Here is a 17,463-nt window from a genome sequence, read left to right on the forward strand (position 1 = left end):
GTTGAAGAACAAGTTATTTAAACTTTGATTTTTATCTAAATGTCAAATTGTGTTGTGCAAACTTTTTTAAATATCTAGGGTATCGACGCCATTATCGAAGACAATGCAACAAGTAGGCTATAAAATGAAATTTGCGCCACCCCGGTTGCTTTTCTTTTTACCGAAAAGTGTTACTTCAACGACTGACAATTTCTTCCAAGGTCTTAGATCTTAAAAATTTATTATAAATTTGATTCGTGCTGTAGTCGTGATCAGATGTCAAATTTTCACATGGCTTAATTTCGTTTTTATCGTGTTGCGAATGTTTTAAATCTGCGGTTCTGTGATAGAAAATAACAGTGCAAAAGGGGGACCGTGCAACATCGACGTTGCAGATCGGCCGGAATTGCCGACATGCAATCCGTTGTGTCTTCGATCGTGTACCGGATTAATTTCAAGGCTGCCATAGAGGCCTCGGTAATTATCTAAGTGTTGCTGGATGCCAAACGGATGGATTTCTACATGGATATCTCTGCCTGAGTTACAAATCCGCCAGTAACCGTAAACTAAAGGTACAAGGTAACAAGGTACAAGGTACAAAACTAAACGTAACTAAGGTAGAACCAAACTTTTTTTATTCCGCTGAATATAATATCTAAGTAAAATTATTTTCAATTTTGCCAGTTTAAGATAAACGCGTTTAAGTCGTTATTCGTCATTCCCTCTTTTTCATATTTGTCATGATTTTAAGGAAGTAACAAGAGTGACACCTTTTGCTTGAATTTTTTTTATTCCCAATTCAGTTGAACGCAACATTCACCATGTGTGGTGGTTTCCAAATTTAATTAAGAAATTTGACCACCCACCTGGGCCTCGCAACAGACGCCTTGACGCAGGAGATTTTGGGGTTTGTGTCACCACTGAGTGGCCACCGTCTTGGCGATGCCGATGACCAACTTGGTGGGGGGTACGGATGGCCAACTCGCTCAGAAGAAGTTCCACCGGATGGGAATGATTTCTGGCCACCGGCGAAGGTGGTTGAGGAGCCAGTCGTGACTTTCTCCTGCCCAGTGTGCTGCTGCTGTTGTTCTTGTTGCAAGTTTCATTGACGCCAGCAGAAGACGCCAGCGGTTCGCCCATCGTTTCAATCATTTTCTGACTAATTTCGTTCTCTAGCCGGGCCAGATTTGACGACTAAAAATTGTTGAATCAATTTGAATCATCTAATCGTTCCTGTAATAACCTTATTAAACGCTTGACACTTACGATGAGTTTCAGATCGGAAGACATGGATGTTAAATCATCTGGGTTGTTGATTTTGACCGGATGAGGGACATTGGCTCCGTTGGCGAGTTTGGACGGGCGCTGCTGTTGTTGTTGTTTTTGTAGTGACACTCCGCCGCCCAGGGAGACGAGCATGCGTCGGAAGTGGCCGACCAACCTGATCTCGGCGACGGTCGTCAGTTCGACCTCCCAGCAGATGCGGGTGATGCGCTCCATGTCGTCGTAGTGGTTCTTGTGGAATTGCTCGCCGTAGTGATTCAAGCGCAGCAGAAGCAGCTATTCGGCGACCGTCTCCGGCCGGGCCAGCACTGAATTCATCTCATGCAACGGCGTCTTGAGCAGCATCGACGCCTTGACCAGCTGCCTCCGGTGCTCAGAGTCCAGCACTCCAATCTCCATCAGGCTGGAATCATATTTGAATAGATTAAAGTCAATGGATAAGTAAAACCATATTCAAAGAGGCTGGATGGACTCGAGACGGGATACAAAGTCAGCCGTAGAAGCCGACATAGATGCTATTTGGACCACACATTTTTCAAAAAAATGAATAGGGGGCTTTATTTACGGAGGATAGTGTAGCTGAAACACAAAAAAAGAACAAAAAAGAACATTAAAAGCAATACTAGAATTTTTCCCTAATGGCACGAGAAATCCTTCAATGACAAGGAAAAAATTCAGTGGTTGTGCAAGTGAACTGGTGCAGAGAAGAAACGGCTGTTTGTTGGCCGCCTTTTCCGCCTCGGTCCGTTGGTTAACATATTCTTTTATTTCCGTGTTTTCTTCAACGAACTGTATAATAGATTAAATTTTGCCTGGACTGAATGGCACTTCACTCTCCGGATCTCCAAAAGCAATTAAATTACGTTAAGAATTGAAGCAAGGAATTCTATATAATAAAAGACACACAATGAGTAAATATCGCATGCTATAAGACAAATTAAAATATTACCGTCATTGCACTGCGTTTTATTTTCGTTGTCAAATTGCATCAATCGATTTACCCTAGCAAGGTATTTTTCCGTGAAGTTGGAATATAGATATTTCCCTTGTGGATACTTTCTCCGAAAATCGTCCAATATCTAAACACATATATTTAGTATAGAAGTGTGTAATAGAAACAAATTGGATTTAAAGCATACCAACACTCCATTGTCGGTGTCCAACATTCTCGGATACTCGGCAAAAAGTTGAGTTGGGGTTGAGAGTTAGAGCTTTTGCTGTTGTTGTCTTAAGGTATAAGTCTCTTCGAACAGTTCCCTAATTTGACGCCGGTTAATGTATGTGGGCGGCAACGTCTGCATAAGCCTAACCTATTATGGAAAAAAGCATTAGTATTATATAATAAATCCTTTATACCTTGAATTTTAGCATTTTTTGGTTGGTTGGTTCACAAACGTTTTCATGTTTCAAAATTCCTTTTGGTTTCACTTATAGAGCTTTTAGACCAGAGAGGGGTGCCACTTGCTTTTCGCTTTCGTTGTTCGGCAGGCAAATTTCTTCTCAAAGTTTTTAAACGAGTCTCCAAAAACCCTCCTGCTTTAGGGTCATAGTAATGGTCATGTTTTACACTCCCACTCTCCCTGATCCCTAAACATGGGAACGACTTTACAATAATGGCAGCTGCCATGTCACTCTTCTGTTCATTACTCGGATATAATCCGATCTTTTGTTGGATCCAACTGCAAGCAATTTTAACAATTTTTTTTCGATCGAGAACAGTGATGAATATGACTCGTCGTTTTCCATGAATTGTTGGACGATAATCTTTCCTTTTTCAGACGCCATTATTATTTCAAGGAAATTTATCTCCATCTATTTGAAGAAAAAGAAATTAAAAAGTGTAGATGGATACATATTTACACAATAATCCTTACTTCAGAATTAGTTTTGGACAACGTCGAGACATTTCCCACATCAACAGTTGGAATAAACAAAATCTCCTCCACTGTGACATCACATTCAGCCATCAAACTCGAGGCTGATGAAAATTGGAGATTTTCTCCGACAGCATATTGGCCAAAACGAGAAGTAGATAAAGCTAGTCGATTCTCTTAACGAACCTGTCGTGTAAAAGGAATCTAGTAACTTCCTCGAAAAAGCCTACTCACTTCTTACAGATTGGCTGGAGCAGCAGATGGATCAAAACGTGGAGCTGATGAAGCCAGCAGGTCCTATAGGACCTGCTACTGAGTCGTCCCAGAAGTCCCAGTACTCTTTTTATTATAGGACTTTTGCCCAGTTACTCAATATAGTATGGATGGTAATAATCTTTTATTCATGCTTTGCTAATAATAAGCCTAGCCATTTTGTGGTATGTGGTAAACATAACCACCATCTTTCAAAAATAGATTTATATATATGCAGCTGCTACCGAAATACTTTTCTTTTGAACTTCGATGTGGTGGTTGGTATTTCTCGTAGTATTCTCATGTGGGTAGTCAAATTAACTGCTGCATTCCTTTCAACCCAGCACCAGCAATCAAACCATTTGCCGTCTGCATAGCTTAATGGTTTGGATTAATTGATAAGTTGGCAACGGTAGACTTAAACGGCGTTCAAAACGGATATTACAACAGCGCTTCATTTACAAACCGACTAATAGAACTTTAGCTTTTAGCGGATAGGCAAAAGTTAATAAGATCAGCATTTGAGCAATCACTAGAATCATTGTTAAAGAAGTATCAGGAAACAAGTTGTGCGTTTTGACTGGGAATAACTTTAAAATTTCTTGCCTTGAATAAAACTAATCTTTTTAGCTACAAATGTGGACAATCTGGCACTGCTCTACGAAGGTTGGACACCCATTAGCTAATCTTACTGCACCTCGACAATAATTTTTATTACTATTAAACCTTTAAAAAAATATCTCAAAACTCAGAAAGAAATTTGTGTATATAATCAAAATAATCAAATGTAAGTGGTATAAAAGTTGAAATTAGTGTTAAATACAATTTTTTTTGTAAATTGTGAGTTGAATTATTGAAACGGCGGATCTCTGGGATGAATACGTAAAATAGTGTGTAGTAGAAAGACTGTGGTACGCGATATGTAAAAAACCTGTTTTACAGATTTTGTAAGTCAGGTCTGTCACAGACCTCTGTATGAGGACAGTCTGTAGAATTGTTTCACTCCAAGCAATTTACAGCAGACTCTCAAAAACAGATCTGTAACAGACCTGGAGCAGAGTCTGTGTGCTACCTAGGTATCTATTTGATATTCACGAAGTAACTTATCATAATGATGTCTAATATTCGACATCATTTTCCAAGTGTAAGATTGGCATGCAATTTACTATTTTGCATACCATGAAATACTTTATAGTTCCATTTTTGTAGACTATTATGTAAAAAAATGATTTTGAGTTAAACTTCGAGAAATTTCAGGCAAACTTCGATGCAATTCAATTGCAATCAGCCACATTATATTGTAATAAGGTCATGCTGTTGATACCCTTATGCTTCATGTTTTCCTAATTTCCCCTTCCCCGCACGTACCATCTGTATGTCCCTTGGCTATACCTGTTTGCGTATAAACAGTATCCTTAAATTGCATCTATATCTGTATATGATTTCTGTTAGAGATAAAGATCAAAGTTTCACCCCAGGATCAGACTACTGACCTTCAATTATGCAGCTCAGATCTCTCACCACTTGGCCAACTATTCCTTAAATAATGGACCAAATGTTTGGTAAAAACGGAAATTTCGATATTTTTTAGCAGTTACGTCCACAGTGTACCTAATATGGCTATAGGTCTTCGTAACTATGCAACAAGTTAAAAATTTCTTTGTCGTTTTGTTGGAGGAACTGGTAAACCTTATAAGGAAAAAAATTACCCACTTTTCCCCATATAAATTCCAAATAAAACCTACCTTAAATATTATCTTCTGGTTTATAATTAACATTATAGCACCTGTTAATTTTGTGGCTGGGTTACTGTATAATTACCCTAAATTTTTGAATTTCATTCCTAAATTTTCAGAACTGCAAGTTTTGAACATTTCTTCATCTGTATCTGAAATCGATTTCATGAAGATTCTTGTCACGCACTGTGCAGACCTGAGGCAATAAAAATATAAATCACACACTTCTGATCATAAATAAGATTAATTTTTAATAAACGATTTTTTTTATTTAAGGAGAAATGGTGGGATTCGAGAACTGTGCGCGATCGGCGTTGCAAATCCATCCGCGTTTTGTATACCTGTCTGTATTTCAAGTAACAGTAAAGGAATTCAACTGGTTCTGAATAATTTATCCAAACTGAACGTAGTTTGTCACGAATCACTTCTAGAAGGGTTTGCTGAAATTGCTCAGAGCGCGTTAGTTCGAAAACTTAAATTTCTCAAATATTCATTGTCAACGCTGCAAAAAACAGTCTACAAAAGCGGAAGTCTAAAGCAATCTTTGCTTTTATATCCTAATGTTACAAAGGTTTACTTCTGATTGTAGATGGAAGAAATTTTAAAGACGTTGATCTCGTCAGTTTGCGTTTTTTATAATCCGATATTGACCGAGAATCAAAGTAACTGAAGGGAGGAGCTGGGAATATTTTGAAGGGATCTGACCTTTGAAGGGAGCGTCTTTCCTTTGCTGAAGAGATTTTGAAATTCCATAACGAAACTGTCTCTCGAAGGAGTATTCTTGCTTATCGTCGATATCTCCGGCATAATTGAATGATGGGTCATTCCGCTGAAAGCGAATTAATTCTGGCGCTCGACATCACCGATTTTTTTTATTTTTTTACAGTGTATTCATTGTGTTGGTATAAAATTTTCTGTAAAGGGAAAAATTTTTCCCGTTTACCAAATTTGAAATAAAAAATCTAAAAGATTCGGTTTTTTTTAATTTAAAAAATTTTTTTTTTTTTAAATTGTATTTGTCACCTCTTCATTTTGCGCTACAGGGTTAAAAAGTAGTGAAACGATAGAGAATTTATTTCTCTTTTTAATGATCTATTTGGATCGGGAATTTTTTGAAAATAAAGTTAGGTAATTGGGGTTTAAACTTTTTTTTAAAATGAGCCTAGCGGAAATTTGTTAGCTTTGATTTTAATTTTTTTTTCACTCATCGATAGATCTCGATTGTGCGCATTTCAGTGTTCTGTATTTGACGAATAAAATACAAAAAAAAATACTTTAATACGCCCACTAAAGAAGGCAAAAATACAAATAAAATACAGCTTTATTTGTATTTTTTTGTATTTTATTCGTCAAATACAGAACACTGTCGCATTTACTGTAAAAATTTTGAGTCTTACCGGTCTCTCGTTTATTATTTATAAATTTTCCAAGTTTTTATTATTCGCCCTATCTCTAACACGGAGAACCTGTTCATGGTCATAGAGTCGTCTCTAGAGACTTTGGAGCGGCAACCGCTCAGGGTTTCCGGGTAAAAGCTTTCCGTTCCGAAAAGCCGGGTTCGAATGTAATCAGAGGAAGGTCCAAATGCAAAAAATCAAGCTTGTTTGCGGCCTTAGATTGTTACCCAATTCTCTTTGATTATGCCGTTGCCAATTACTTTTGGCAAGAAAGTTCTTCAGTCTCCTGTCTGTTTTTGTCTTGAGATGTTGCTCTTTAGTTCTGTGTCGATATGGGAGATAATCAAAAACTTCCGAATTGTTGCGTTGGAAATATTTTTCATAATGGCGATTGCAATCAGTTAATTCATACGACAAAAAAGTCCAACACCTTGATAATTGATTTGCCATTGATTGATCAACGTGTGATTAAATTGCGTGTTCAGTCCGAGAACATTGAAACAATTTCTGCTCATCATTATTACGTGTCTTTTATTCACTATGCGAACGCGCAAAAAAATAAAAAGTGTTGTGATCCTTTTGATAAACACGAAAAAAAAGACGAGTAAGGGTATTCAAGTTATAAGTATTGAACTAAGTGATTCCGTAATAGAAGCAACGGAAAATATTCGTCTGATTCTTGGTAAAAAACTCTGCCCGCGATGTTACAAACAGGCGAAAGATTTTAATTCGATTGACAAAAACAGTGAGCCGCATTATCCCGAATGTGTTGATGACGAATTTAGTGTGAACATAACCCCCCGAAAAGTAATAAGTGCCCTGGCGGATGCATCTCTTATAAGCCCAGTCGAAAATCTCAACAGGTGTTCTAAAAAAAGGCGCTTGAATCTATTTGAGAAAGTCATGACTCCGTTAAACGGAATGTTATGACTGAATCAGACGATTCTCCTATCTTCAAAGTAGAATATTATTCGCGATTGATGAGCGAACTTCGCGAGAAGGTAAAAATTTTCTTTGCTAAGAGATTAATTGGGATTCAAATTCGAGCCTTACGTATAATACAACTGTATCGCTTGTGTACATTTCAGATACAACCGGCATCAAACTCCAAAGAGCAATATTCTTTATTGACCTTGGCACCGGCAAGCTGGACACAATCTAAAGCTGCTTCATATTTTGGCCTGAGTTTGCGTGCCGCTGCTAAGGCATCCGCTCTTTATCGTGAGAATGGTATTTTACCTAAAGCTGAAGGTAATAACAAGCGTAAAGGCGTAATCGCTTTTTCCCTGTTTCCTATGTATCAAGGCCTTGTATATCGATACAGATGGGACTTGATACATAGAAAACAGGGAAAAAGCAAAGGATTGGACAGAAAAGAGGGTGAAAAAACAGAAGGTAAGACTGTCTTTATACGCTTCTTTTATTATTATAAAAATAATTAAAAAAATACTTTGCATTAATTATAGATGACGAAAAGAGAATTGTTTAGTTCTATACGTCGGACGAGTTTAGCAGGCAACTGCCTGGTATGAAAAACGTGAAGAGCGTAAGACAAGCAGACGGAAAACGACTTAATGTTCAAAAGCACTTGTTGTTGGTTAACATCGATGAACTACATCGAGATTACAAAAAGAAACTCACTTCTGATGGATTGAGAGCCTTTGGATTGTCGGTATTTGTTAAGGCCGCCAAATGTCATCACTGTGGGATCAAGCGGTACGCATTCCGTATGCGTATGCGTCTATCACCAGAACGTCAAATTAAGATTGGCTGCAATTCATATAACCGACGAGCGATACTACTTTATGGGCAAATTAGTCTGCAACGTTTACAACAAGGTTTATCAATTATTTTTAAATTATTATTTTTAAAGTTCTATAAGCAAGGCTAAAGTCGGCATCGATTCTTGCGTATACGCAAGAATCGCTTTTTCCCTGTTTCCTATGTATCAAGGCCTTGTATATCGATACAGATGGGACTTGATACATAGAAAACAGGGAAAAAGCAAAGGATTGGACAGAAAAGAGGGCGAAAAGCACATATACGGCAATCGGCAACGCTGAATAAAATGCCTGAAAAATGTGTCGAAATCACGAAAATCGTGATATCTCGGACATCTTAAAGAATTTTTAAAAATCCTTTTGGATTCTGAAAGAGGAATGAAAGGGCTACATTTGTATCAATTAGTTTTTTTGTAGAAGCCGAGTATACGGCTAAAAGCGATGTAGTCGGCGGGTGACTCTATGGGTTTTCGTGATATTTCACGATTTTCAATCCCGATTATCTCGTTAACGGGAAAAGATAAAAATCCGGACTTTATTCCCTGAACAGAATAGTCCTAGTCCGGATTTTTAGAGTCCTTTTCCGGATTACGATCCGAAAAGTACCTCCACCAGAAAGAGGGTATTTCGCTCCGGTTGAGTGGGAGATCGCTTGTTAAAAGTAGTAAAACTGTTATTTGACCAATAGAAGTAACATAACTTGAAAAAATATTGTGAGCCAACAAATTTGGGTGCAAAAATGTATTGGAAAAATATTTTAAAAAATTACTTTACCAACATTTTAATTGTAGGAATATAATATTTTAGCAATATTTGGGAAATATACTCTGCTAAATGGATCCTCTCGGCTTTCCAAAGACTTTTAGAACCGGCCAAAAGTACTTCAGGAAATTTAAACAAAAATCTGAAAAACATCAGAGGTGTTCCCACTACCTCTAGCTATCTCCACACCAAATTTGAAAGCATTTGCTCATAAACTGTACTACTGAGAGGACTGCAAAAACGGTTCTCTCGGGCTTCCGAAGATTTTCAGTAGTTAGGGGAGAGTGGGGCTATTCCGGACAAAATTGTGAAAACTGTGTTATAGTTGGCATTTTTTTCAAAACAAGCTAATATAAGTATTTGTTTACCAAAATTTAGTCCAGGTTTTCTTCTTTTAAAAAATGCTTTTAAAAATGCTTTCTATTAATAAATGGCTTAATGAAACGCTGATTTTTGCCAATTTTTTAAGGAAAAAATGCTGATTAATTTTCTTGGCGCAGGGACAAACTTCTAGCCCGGGGAAGAATAGAGGGAAGAGAATAGGAGAGAACGAAGGGGTCCAGTGGTTTTCCCTCTTCTATTCTTCCCTTGGGGCAGGATACGCTCCACGCGACGTGAGAAGACAAATCAAAATTTAATTTAAAAATCGGCAAAAATCAGCGTTTCATTTCAAAAATTTGCAACTTTGTCCGTTTGTACAAGTTTAAAGTAATAATTGACATATTTTAATTTTTTATAATTTTTTAAGTAACATACACTTTAGCTTGGAAACATATGGCGAATGCGCCGATGTTTCAAACTTTATAACTAGGACTTTGGGGCTAAACTATTATTCACCGTGATTAAAAAAAAGATGATGAAAGGTAATTCTTTTCTCAACAAGAGGATTTTTTTTAGATTTGCTTTGCGATAACTCAAACGTGAGTTATCGCGTAAAAATGGGACACTTTTGCCCGTAAGCCGCCGTCTTAGAAGCGCGGAAACACTCCCCGTGTTTCCAAACTTCACGAGGGTACTGTATAATGGTATTTTTCATGTTGAATAAGTGAAGAATAAACCATTTTACAATAATTATGCCAGAAAACTCAATATATATGATAAGTTGCATTGGTGTTGACGAAAAACAAAAAACCTCCAAAATATCTAGCCTGAATAATTCCAAATCGTGGTGGAGACCTTTCCTTCGCGCTTATGAGGGAGCGACAACTCGGCGTGGGTGGGAATGGGGCGGGGGGAGAAAGAGACAAACACGGGACAAAAAATAAAAACTGTTTTCAATTTCAAAATGACTACATTAAATATGACGCGAAAAATTTGAAAATAAAGAATGTTGTTCAACTAGTGAACTTCTTCATTTTAGAGTTTTCCGTGTCTTCCTAGCTTTATCTGTTCTGTAGTTATCCTACCTTAAAGTACCCTAATTTACATATAGCATTACGGAGTGTTCCGAAACTAAGGGCTCGATTAAAAAGTTACCCTTCCCTTGATTGCAAAAATCTGAAAATAAATTAGCTTATTTCTACACACTACGGCTACGGCCAAAAAAAAGCGTTCCGACTAAAATTGGATTTTTGTGATTGCCGAGAAAAATGACTTTTTCCATAAGGTTCTCTCGCGCGTTCCCAAACTTTTGTTAGGTACTGTACGTATTATGGACACTCCCCTGGAGGTTTCAACGTTGAATTTTCGTCTGGGTAACCCAGATTTCGAACGTGGCACACCGGGAAAGTATTGAAATAGTAACACGAAAATTTAAAAAAAAATAAAATAGATTTTCAAACATGAATAACTTTTAAAATCCTATTGGGTAATTGAATATTTGCCCCTCTAAGTCTTATGGACACTCCCCTGAAGGCTTTAACGTTGAATTTTCTTTTAGCTAACACGGATTTCGACCGTGGCACACTCGGAAAATATTGAAATCGTAACACGAAAATATAAAAAAAAAAATGATGGAAGTAGATTTTCAAATATGAATAACTTTTTTAATCCTTTTGGGTAATTGAATATTTGCCAATCTACGTATTATGGACACTCCCCTGACGGTTTTAACGTTGAATCTTCTTTTAGGTAACGCGGATTTCGATCGTGGCACACTTCAAAAGTATTGAAACCGTAACACGAAAATGTCAACAAGAAATGATAAAAGTAGATTTTCAAACATGAATAACTTTTGAAATCCTTTTAAGTAATTGAATATTTGCCCCCCTACGTATTATGGACACTCCCCTGAAGGTTTTGAAGTTGAATTTTCGTTTGGGTAACGCGGATTTCAACCGTGGAACACTCAGAAAGGTCGATCACCACCACGATTTTGAAATATTTCAGGCTAGATGTTTGGGGCGTATTTTTGGTTTTTCTTCAAAACCAAAGCAACCTATAACATATAATGAGTTTTCGGTTGCCACCCGTTTCGGCACTTTTTTCGGCACTTTGAATTTTGGCGGTGAATGAAAAATTAAAATTGGAAATTTACGGTTTACAACTTCTATCAGCTGGCGTAGGCCGGAAAATTAGTGTCGTTTCTATACGCCCCTTAAGTAAAAAAGGAAGCAGAGCGCCAGTGTTGTATAGAAACGACACTCATTTTCCGGCCTACGCCAGCTGATAGAGCCCTACTAGCACAGAGATATCCATAGGATATACTATGTATGTCAGAGCCGATCCAGTTGGATATCCAAGTTGGACGTCCTATGGATGTTTACAGGATATCCTTATGTCCTTTCCTGTGGACGTCCAAACTTGGATATCCATGGACGTCCAAAAAACGGACGTCTTTGGGATCAGTTAAAAATTTGGGAAAAATATAACTTCATCGGGGATCGAACCCGGGACTCCTGCATGCCATGCCAGTGTTATGCATCCATGTTACAGTTGTTCTTATTAATTTGAAACAAAGGGGATATTCAAGCTCCCCTACTAGCACACAATGTCCACAGGACGTTCTATGTATATCCTGTGAACGAAAACCCGTCCGTCCGTTTAGCGTCAGCCACGGATATCCTATTGATGGAATGTTTGGATCAAGAAAACTGGTCCATACTGGGATGTCCTATGGATGTCCATCGGTACCAATCTGGGATGTGAAATTAATCGTTCGTTTCAGATCCTTATTCTGATATCCATACGATGTCCAATACTCATCACGAATGTACGGCTGACTTCACATCCGAGATTGGTACCAGATGGACATCCATAGGACATCACAGTATGACCATCCGCGACCATCCGTTATCTGGATCAAAATATACCATCCATAGGATATCCGTAGCTGACGCTAAACGGACAAACGGAAAATGGACCATCGGATATCCAATGGACGTCCTATGGACAATGTGTGCTAGTAGGGAGGTTGTAAACCGTAAATGAAGTCTTCTGCAGTCTCTGATTTCAGAAACTCGGGAAACGAATAAATCTGGGAAAATTCAAAAATAATTCAGGTCATCATGAAAAACTCACAGTTAATTTATGAAAGGGTATTGTATACACGGTTTGAAAATAAAAATTCCTTCTAGAAAATTAAATATATAAAAATCAATATGAAAAACAAGTTTGGGCCATAAGATAATAACACGGTGGGCGTCGGAGTGATCCGATACTTTTGGAGCCACTTTTAGAGGCCTAACCCATGAACGAAAAAATCTGAAAAAAATTCAGACAAAACAAAAGAGATTAAATTATATAAATTCCAAGTTTTGTGAATTTATGTCATTTTTTTCACTTTTTGCCACCCGAAAAACCAACTATAAAAATATACGCCGCCTTATGGAACGGCGTGGGGTGATCCCATACTTATGGAGAGGACTGTATGTGATAGGAATTGTCTCCACCACGATTTGGAAATATTTCGAGCGAGATGTTTGTGGCATTTTTTTGGTTTTTCTTCAAAACCAAAGCAAGCCATAACATATGATGAGTTTTCTGGTGTAATTATTGTAAAATACAGTATTCTACATTTATTCAACATGAAAAATACCATTATATGTGATAGGAAAGGTCTTCACCACGATTTGGAAATATATCAGGCTAGGTGTTAGGGACGTATTTTTTGGTTTTTCTTCAAGAATTATGCAAGCTATCACATATAATGAGTTTTCTTATATAATTATTTTAATTTACAGCATTCTACACTTATTCAAATTGAAAAATACCATTTTATATGATAGGAAAGGTCTCCACCACGATTTGGAAATATTTCTTTGGGACTTATTTTTGGGTTTTTTTCAAAACCAAAGCAACCTATCACATATAATGAGTTTCCTGGTATCATTATTGTAAAATACAGTATTTTACATTTATTCAACACGAAGAATACCATTATATGTGATAGAAAAGGTCTCCACCACGATTTGGAAATATTTCGAGCTAGATGTTTGGGACCTTTTTTTGGTTTTTCTTCAAAATCAAAGCAACCTATCACATAAAATGAATTTTCTGGTATAATTATTGTAAAATACAGTATTCTACACTAATTCAATACGAAAAATATCATTATAAGGTCTCCACCATGGTTTGGAAATATTTCAGGCTAGATGTTTGGGACTTATTTTTGGTTTTTCTTCGAAAACAAAGCAACCTATCACATATAATGAGTTTTCTGGATTTTGATAAGCTTCTACGACGTGTTCTCAAACTTTTACATCCGTTTATAGCTACCCTGTCCTTTACAATAAAAGTCTTTAAAAAAATCAGGAAGTAGCTAACCCCATGGATACTTAAAAAAAATTCGTTGTCCCCCCCATCGAAAATTCAATTTTTGGGAACGACGCAAAAATCACCTTTTTACATAAGGCTCTCTCGCGCGTTTCCAAACTTCAGGTATTACCGCGGTGTAACCGTAACTAACCGAGGTTCGTTCGATTCCAAAATAGAACAAACCGAACCACGCCACTTTAACGTTTTTGTTTGGCCAAAATGTGACCATCCTTCCAAGATCCTTTCGGAAACCGATAAGAACATAAAATTTCTTTTGTAGCCTAACTTTGAATTGTAATAATGCATTAGAACCAAAAACTGGCCAAGAAGTGAAAATAAATTTTTTATTTTTTTGTTTTTATTTTTATTTTGTTTATGTTATTTTTGTGATCAAAATGATTTATTTTCCATTGCAAAGTTTAACATTATAGCTGTTATTAAACGGCCGTAAGCGTGTAGTCTAGTTCAATGCATCCAAGTACGGCTTCATCTGCCGTACCAATAGCAGTCACGAATTCAGTGACAGTGTGGTAGTCCCCCTGCAACGAAGTAATTTAAACATCAACATATCACTCAGAAGTTAAAACAATATAGTATCGTATCAATATTCAATATTCATCAAACATCCTTACGTTAACTCCGCCGTCGATAGCAAGCCATTTTTCGTCAAAATTGATAACAGCGTTGGGAGAGTTGTAGGTACCAGCCTTAATGGGACACTCACACGGTAGCTCGGGTGGGAAGAGCGGGCATACCACATTAGGGAAGTTTTCGATTGCGAAGCACAAAGGAACTGTGCTGTGTTTTCCAAAATGTTAAATAATTCGTGGACGCAAAAGAAAACAATGACCGCATTAATATTTGCAACATTCTTCCCATTCAATTGTAATAAATTATTATGAAATAAGTTTACCAGGTTCCAGAAAGGCCATCTAGACAAGGGACTTCGAAATTGTCAGCAACACGGGTAGTAACTTTGCGAATATTCAAATCGTCCGGTGAATCGATAGAACTGGTGAACTAACGGCATTGTCATAACAACAAATTTATTCTGAGAATTTTTAAAAATAAATGAAATCTAGACAAATATGACTTACCGACAAGCTAGCAAGCATATCACCAGGAACGGGCACTGGATCGGTATTGATCGTTCCGGAGAATGACACAACGGAGCCGGCGCCACCTTATCAATGTTCAAATTTTTAAATTATTTTTTAAAAAATCTATGATTCTAGAAAAATTGGATGCGACATTTAGTATTGCGGCAAGTTAATTGCTTGAAATCATACCACAATCAGCAACATTGGTGATCCGGATGTTCTTTGCCGAAACGGCTGCCACTAGGAGAGCTGCAACAATAACAAATTTCATTTTCTACTCGAATTGTTTTCAATATAAGACTTTGAAACAACAAACGATGTGATCGTGAATTCAAATGAAAAATGGTTTCCCTTTTATACTGTCGAACTGGCCTATTTTGTTGCCGGGTTTGCCACGTTATTGTTGATTCATAATTGTCATTGAAACTAAGCGGCTTTATCACGCGTTCACCGCACTTCGACCAATGAGAGCTCAACAAGATAAAATAATGTGGGTGGTACAAAATATGTTGGGAAATTTCCACAGACACTTTGTTTTGCCTTGCAGTTTGAACAAACATATTTAACTAAGTTTGCCATCGATAATTGTCGTTTAGTCAAGAAAAACACAGAAATATATAAAATTAATAGCCATATTACTAGCTAACACTTGTGTAAACGCTTAAAAAACTTAAATGTAAACGAGTTGTTGGGCTGTGTGGTTTCATTCCGAATCATGATAATTTTACACGCTTTGTTTTGTTGGTTTTTTTTTCAAATCTATTTACAGAATTTGCTGTCATGAAAGAATATAATTTTACTCCTAGATGGCGTTGAGTGTATCGTCGATGGTAATTTTTCGAAAATGTCTTTACGCTTCTTAATTAATCGCCTGCGCATATCCGAATGTACTATACGGCCTTGTTTGATCTGAAAAAACATTTAAAAATAACCAACCAGTTAATCAACATACAAGCCATGGGACATTTGAAAATGATTCAATTAGACGAAGGGCACATTAAGATCCAAGCAAATCCTTGAGGTTCTTTGCCAGACAACATGTGCAAGACAAACAGGTTTGATTCCTGCACAGGTTTTTGATCTAATCAGAGGTCTGGACAACAAAACAGAAAATCGCCAAACAATTCGAAGTCCAATCACGCACGAGGCACTTATTCGTGTCGAGCACCTCTTATCTTCTATCGTCGAGACGATATTTCCTCAGCCAAAAGGACAGGAAAAAAAAACCCAAATGACTTTATTTACCAAAATGAAAATGGTTACAAAACCTATAGATTAGTCCGCGTGACTCGTTAGTAACAAGACAACAAACTTTTTTGTTTTGATAGCTTTAATCAATAACCTAACCAAACTCTTATTTACACGTACCGGTATACGTACTGCTGACTAATAATCTCAGATAAAAGCGCACCAAGTGCGCAGCAGTGGTGAGCTCGTCAAATCATGCTATATACTTTGTGATGCCAAATGTATATAATGCCATTCAAAATGAAAGATAAAAAGATAGATACGAGTGGTGCTCGGGTACGCAGTTTATAGATCTCTAAAAACAGAGTTAAACATTGGTCGTGTTGCGCAGAAGACCGATCGCTTGCGTGTGTGTTGATGGGAAAACGTCAAACCCTTTGCTGACTGTATTATAGACTGCTGTATGGCCGCCACCGCGAACCACGATATTCCAGCGAATATGCCCAAGCCATACAGCCATCGACACCGTTGCTATATAGTATAGCTCTTCCTTAACACATTACAGCGCCTTTTCTTCTTTTCCGGTCGGTTTTTTTTTGCGGTCTTGCCCTATCAAAAAGTCGTCGTCGTCATATCGACATGGAAAACGAGAAATATGAAAGAAAGATGTAAGCGTAACGACCACAAGATTGGTTGGCTCTTCTTATAATATCGTTTTTAACTTATTTTTTTTTTCTTTTTCTCATTGCGGAGAGTGTTATACAGAGATAGCTGAAAAAAGATGGATGGGAAAAATTCTCTCCCCCGAAAAAAAATGAAGAACGGGGGAGACAACAACAACACAAAAAAATATAAGAGTTTCAGATGCAGTTTTGTTATATGTGAGGGTTCTTTTTTTTATATTTATACGTCACTGTAAATATACACACACACACACGATGCGTGCGTGATCCTCATTACTACGACGACGACTAACAATGAAAAACTCTCGGCACGGAATCCGTCCCGGCCAAACGGTCACATTTGAGGCTACTTCCGACGCCAGTCTATTATACTAAAAAGCAAAACAGCACAGCAGCCTACACACACTGGAGGGGGGAACTGCTCAAAATCTGTTCAATTCCGTCTCGCTTGTTTACCGCCATAGCCAGCACATTTGTTGTTGTTTTTTTACGACGAGATATCTACATGCAGGCAACGATCAAATCCATCCGAAAATCTCATTTCCGCTTGGGACTTTTTTTTTTTTGTTGCTGTTGTCTCTTTTATTTGGGATTGTCCCGCGCGGACCTTGTCCACTATAGTGTACTTTCCCTAGATGGCACCTTCTGATTGATCAGCAGAGCAATCGGCGGCGCGGCAGGTAGTCATTCATCAAAAGCCGCCGTCTAGCGACTAGGAGAGAAAAAAAAACT

At 37.5% G+C, this 17,463-nt stretch overlaps 2 protein-coding genes across 2 annotated transcripts; both read right to left on the reverse strand.

Annotated features, from left to right (window-relative positions):
• Positions 1-306: 306 nt before the first annotated feature.
• On the reverse strand, positions 307-1,479 carry LOC124327703. Its single transcript, XM_046786702.1, has 3 exons — positions 1,246-1,479; positions 846-1,173; positions 307-545 (listed from the first exon to the last, which is right to left on the reverse strand). Exons 1-3 carry the CDS (start codon positions 1,477-1,479, stop codon positions 307-309), a joined length of 801 nt encoding a protein of 266 aa, XP_046642658.1.
• Positions 1,480-14,090: 12,611 nt separating this feature from the next.
• Positions 14,091-15,210, reverse strand: LOC124326571 (ganglioside GM2 activator-like). Its single transcript, XM_046785474.1, has 5 exons — positions 15,050-15,210; positions 14,858-14,943; positions 14,674-14,780; positions 14,393-14,558; positions 14,091-14,299 (listed from the first exon to the last, which is right to left on the reverse strand). Exons 1-5 carry the CDS (start codon positions 15,129-15,131, stop codon positions 14,198-14,200), a joined length of 543 nt encoding a protein of 180 aa, XP_046641430.1. The 5' UTR covers positions 15,132-15,210; the 3' UTR covers positions 14,091-14,197.
• Positions 15,211-17,463: the final 2,253 nt, after the last annotated feature.

The sequence above is a fragment of the Daphnia pulicaria genome, chromosome 2, assembly GCF_021234035.1.
Source record: "Daphnia pulicaria isolate SC F1-1A chromosome 2, SC_F0-13Bv2, whole genome shotgun sequence".
NCBI lineage: Eukaryota > Metazoa > Arthropoda > Branchiopoda > Diplostraca > Daphniidae > Daphnia > Daphnia pulicaria.

What these genes read in the sequence shown, in the direction of transcription:
- LOC124327703 (XM_046786702.1), bottom strand. Translation starts at nt 1,479, where the DNA reads ATGGAGCGCATCACCCGCATCTGCTGGGAGGTCGAACTGACGACCGTC. An exon ending in CTTCCGATCTGAAACTCATC is followed by an intron (nt 1,174 to 1,245) that starts GTAAGTGTCAAG and finishes AACAATTTTTAG; the next exon opens with TCGTCAAATCTGGCCCGGCT. An exon ending in GCGTCTGTTGCGAGGCCCAG is followed by an intron (nt 546 to 845) that starts GTGGGTGGTCAA and finishes TTGTACCTTTAG; the next exon opens with TTTACGGTTACTGGCGGATT.
- LOC124326571 (XM_046785474.1), bottom strand. Translation starts at nt 15,131, where the DNA reads ATGAAATTTGTTATTGTTGCAGCTCTCCTAGTGGCAGCCGTTTCGGCA. An exon ending in CACCAATGTTGCTGATTGTG is followed by an intron (nt 14,944 to 15,049) that starts GTATGATTTCAA and finishes AACATTGATAAG; the next exon opens with GTGGCGCCGGCTCCGTTGTG. An exon ending in ATATGCTTGCTAGCTTGTCG is followed by an intron (nt 14,781 to 14,857) that starts GTAAGTCATATT and finishes CAATGCCGTTAG; the next exon opens with TTCACCAGTTCTATCGATTC.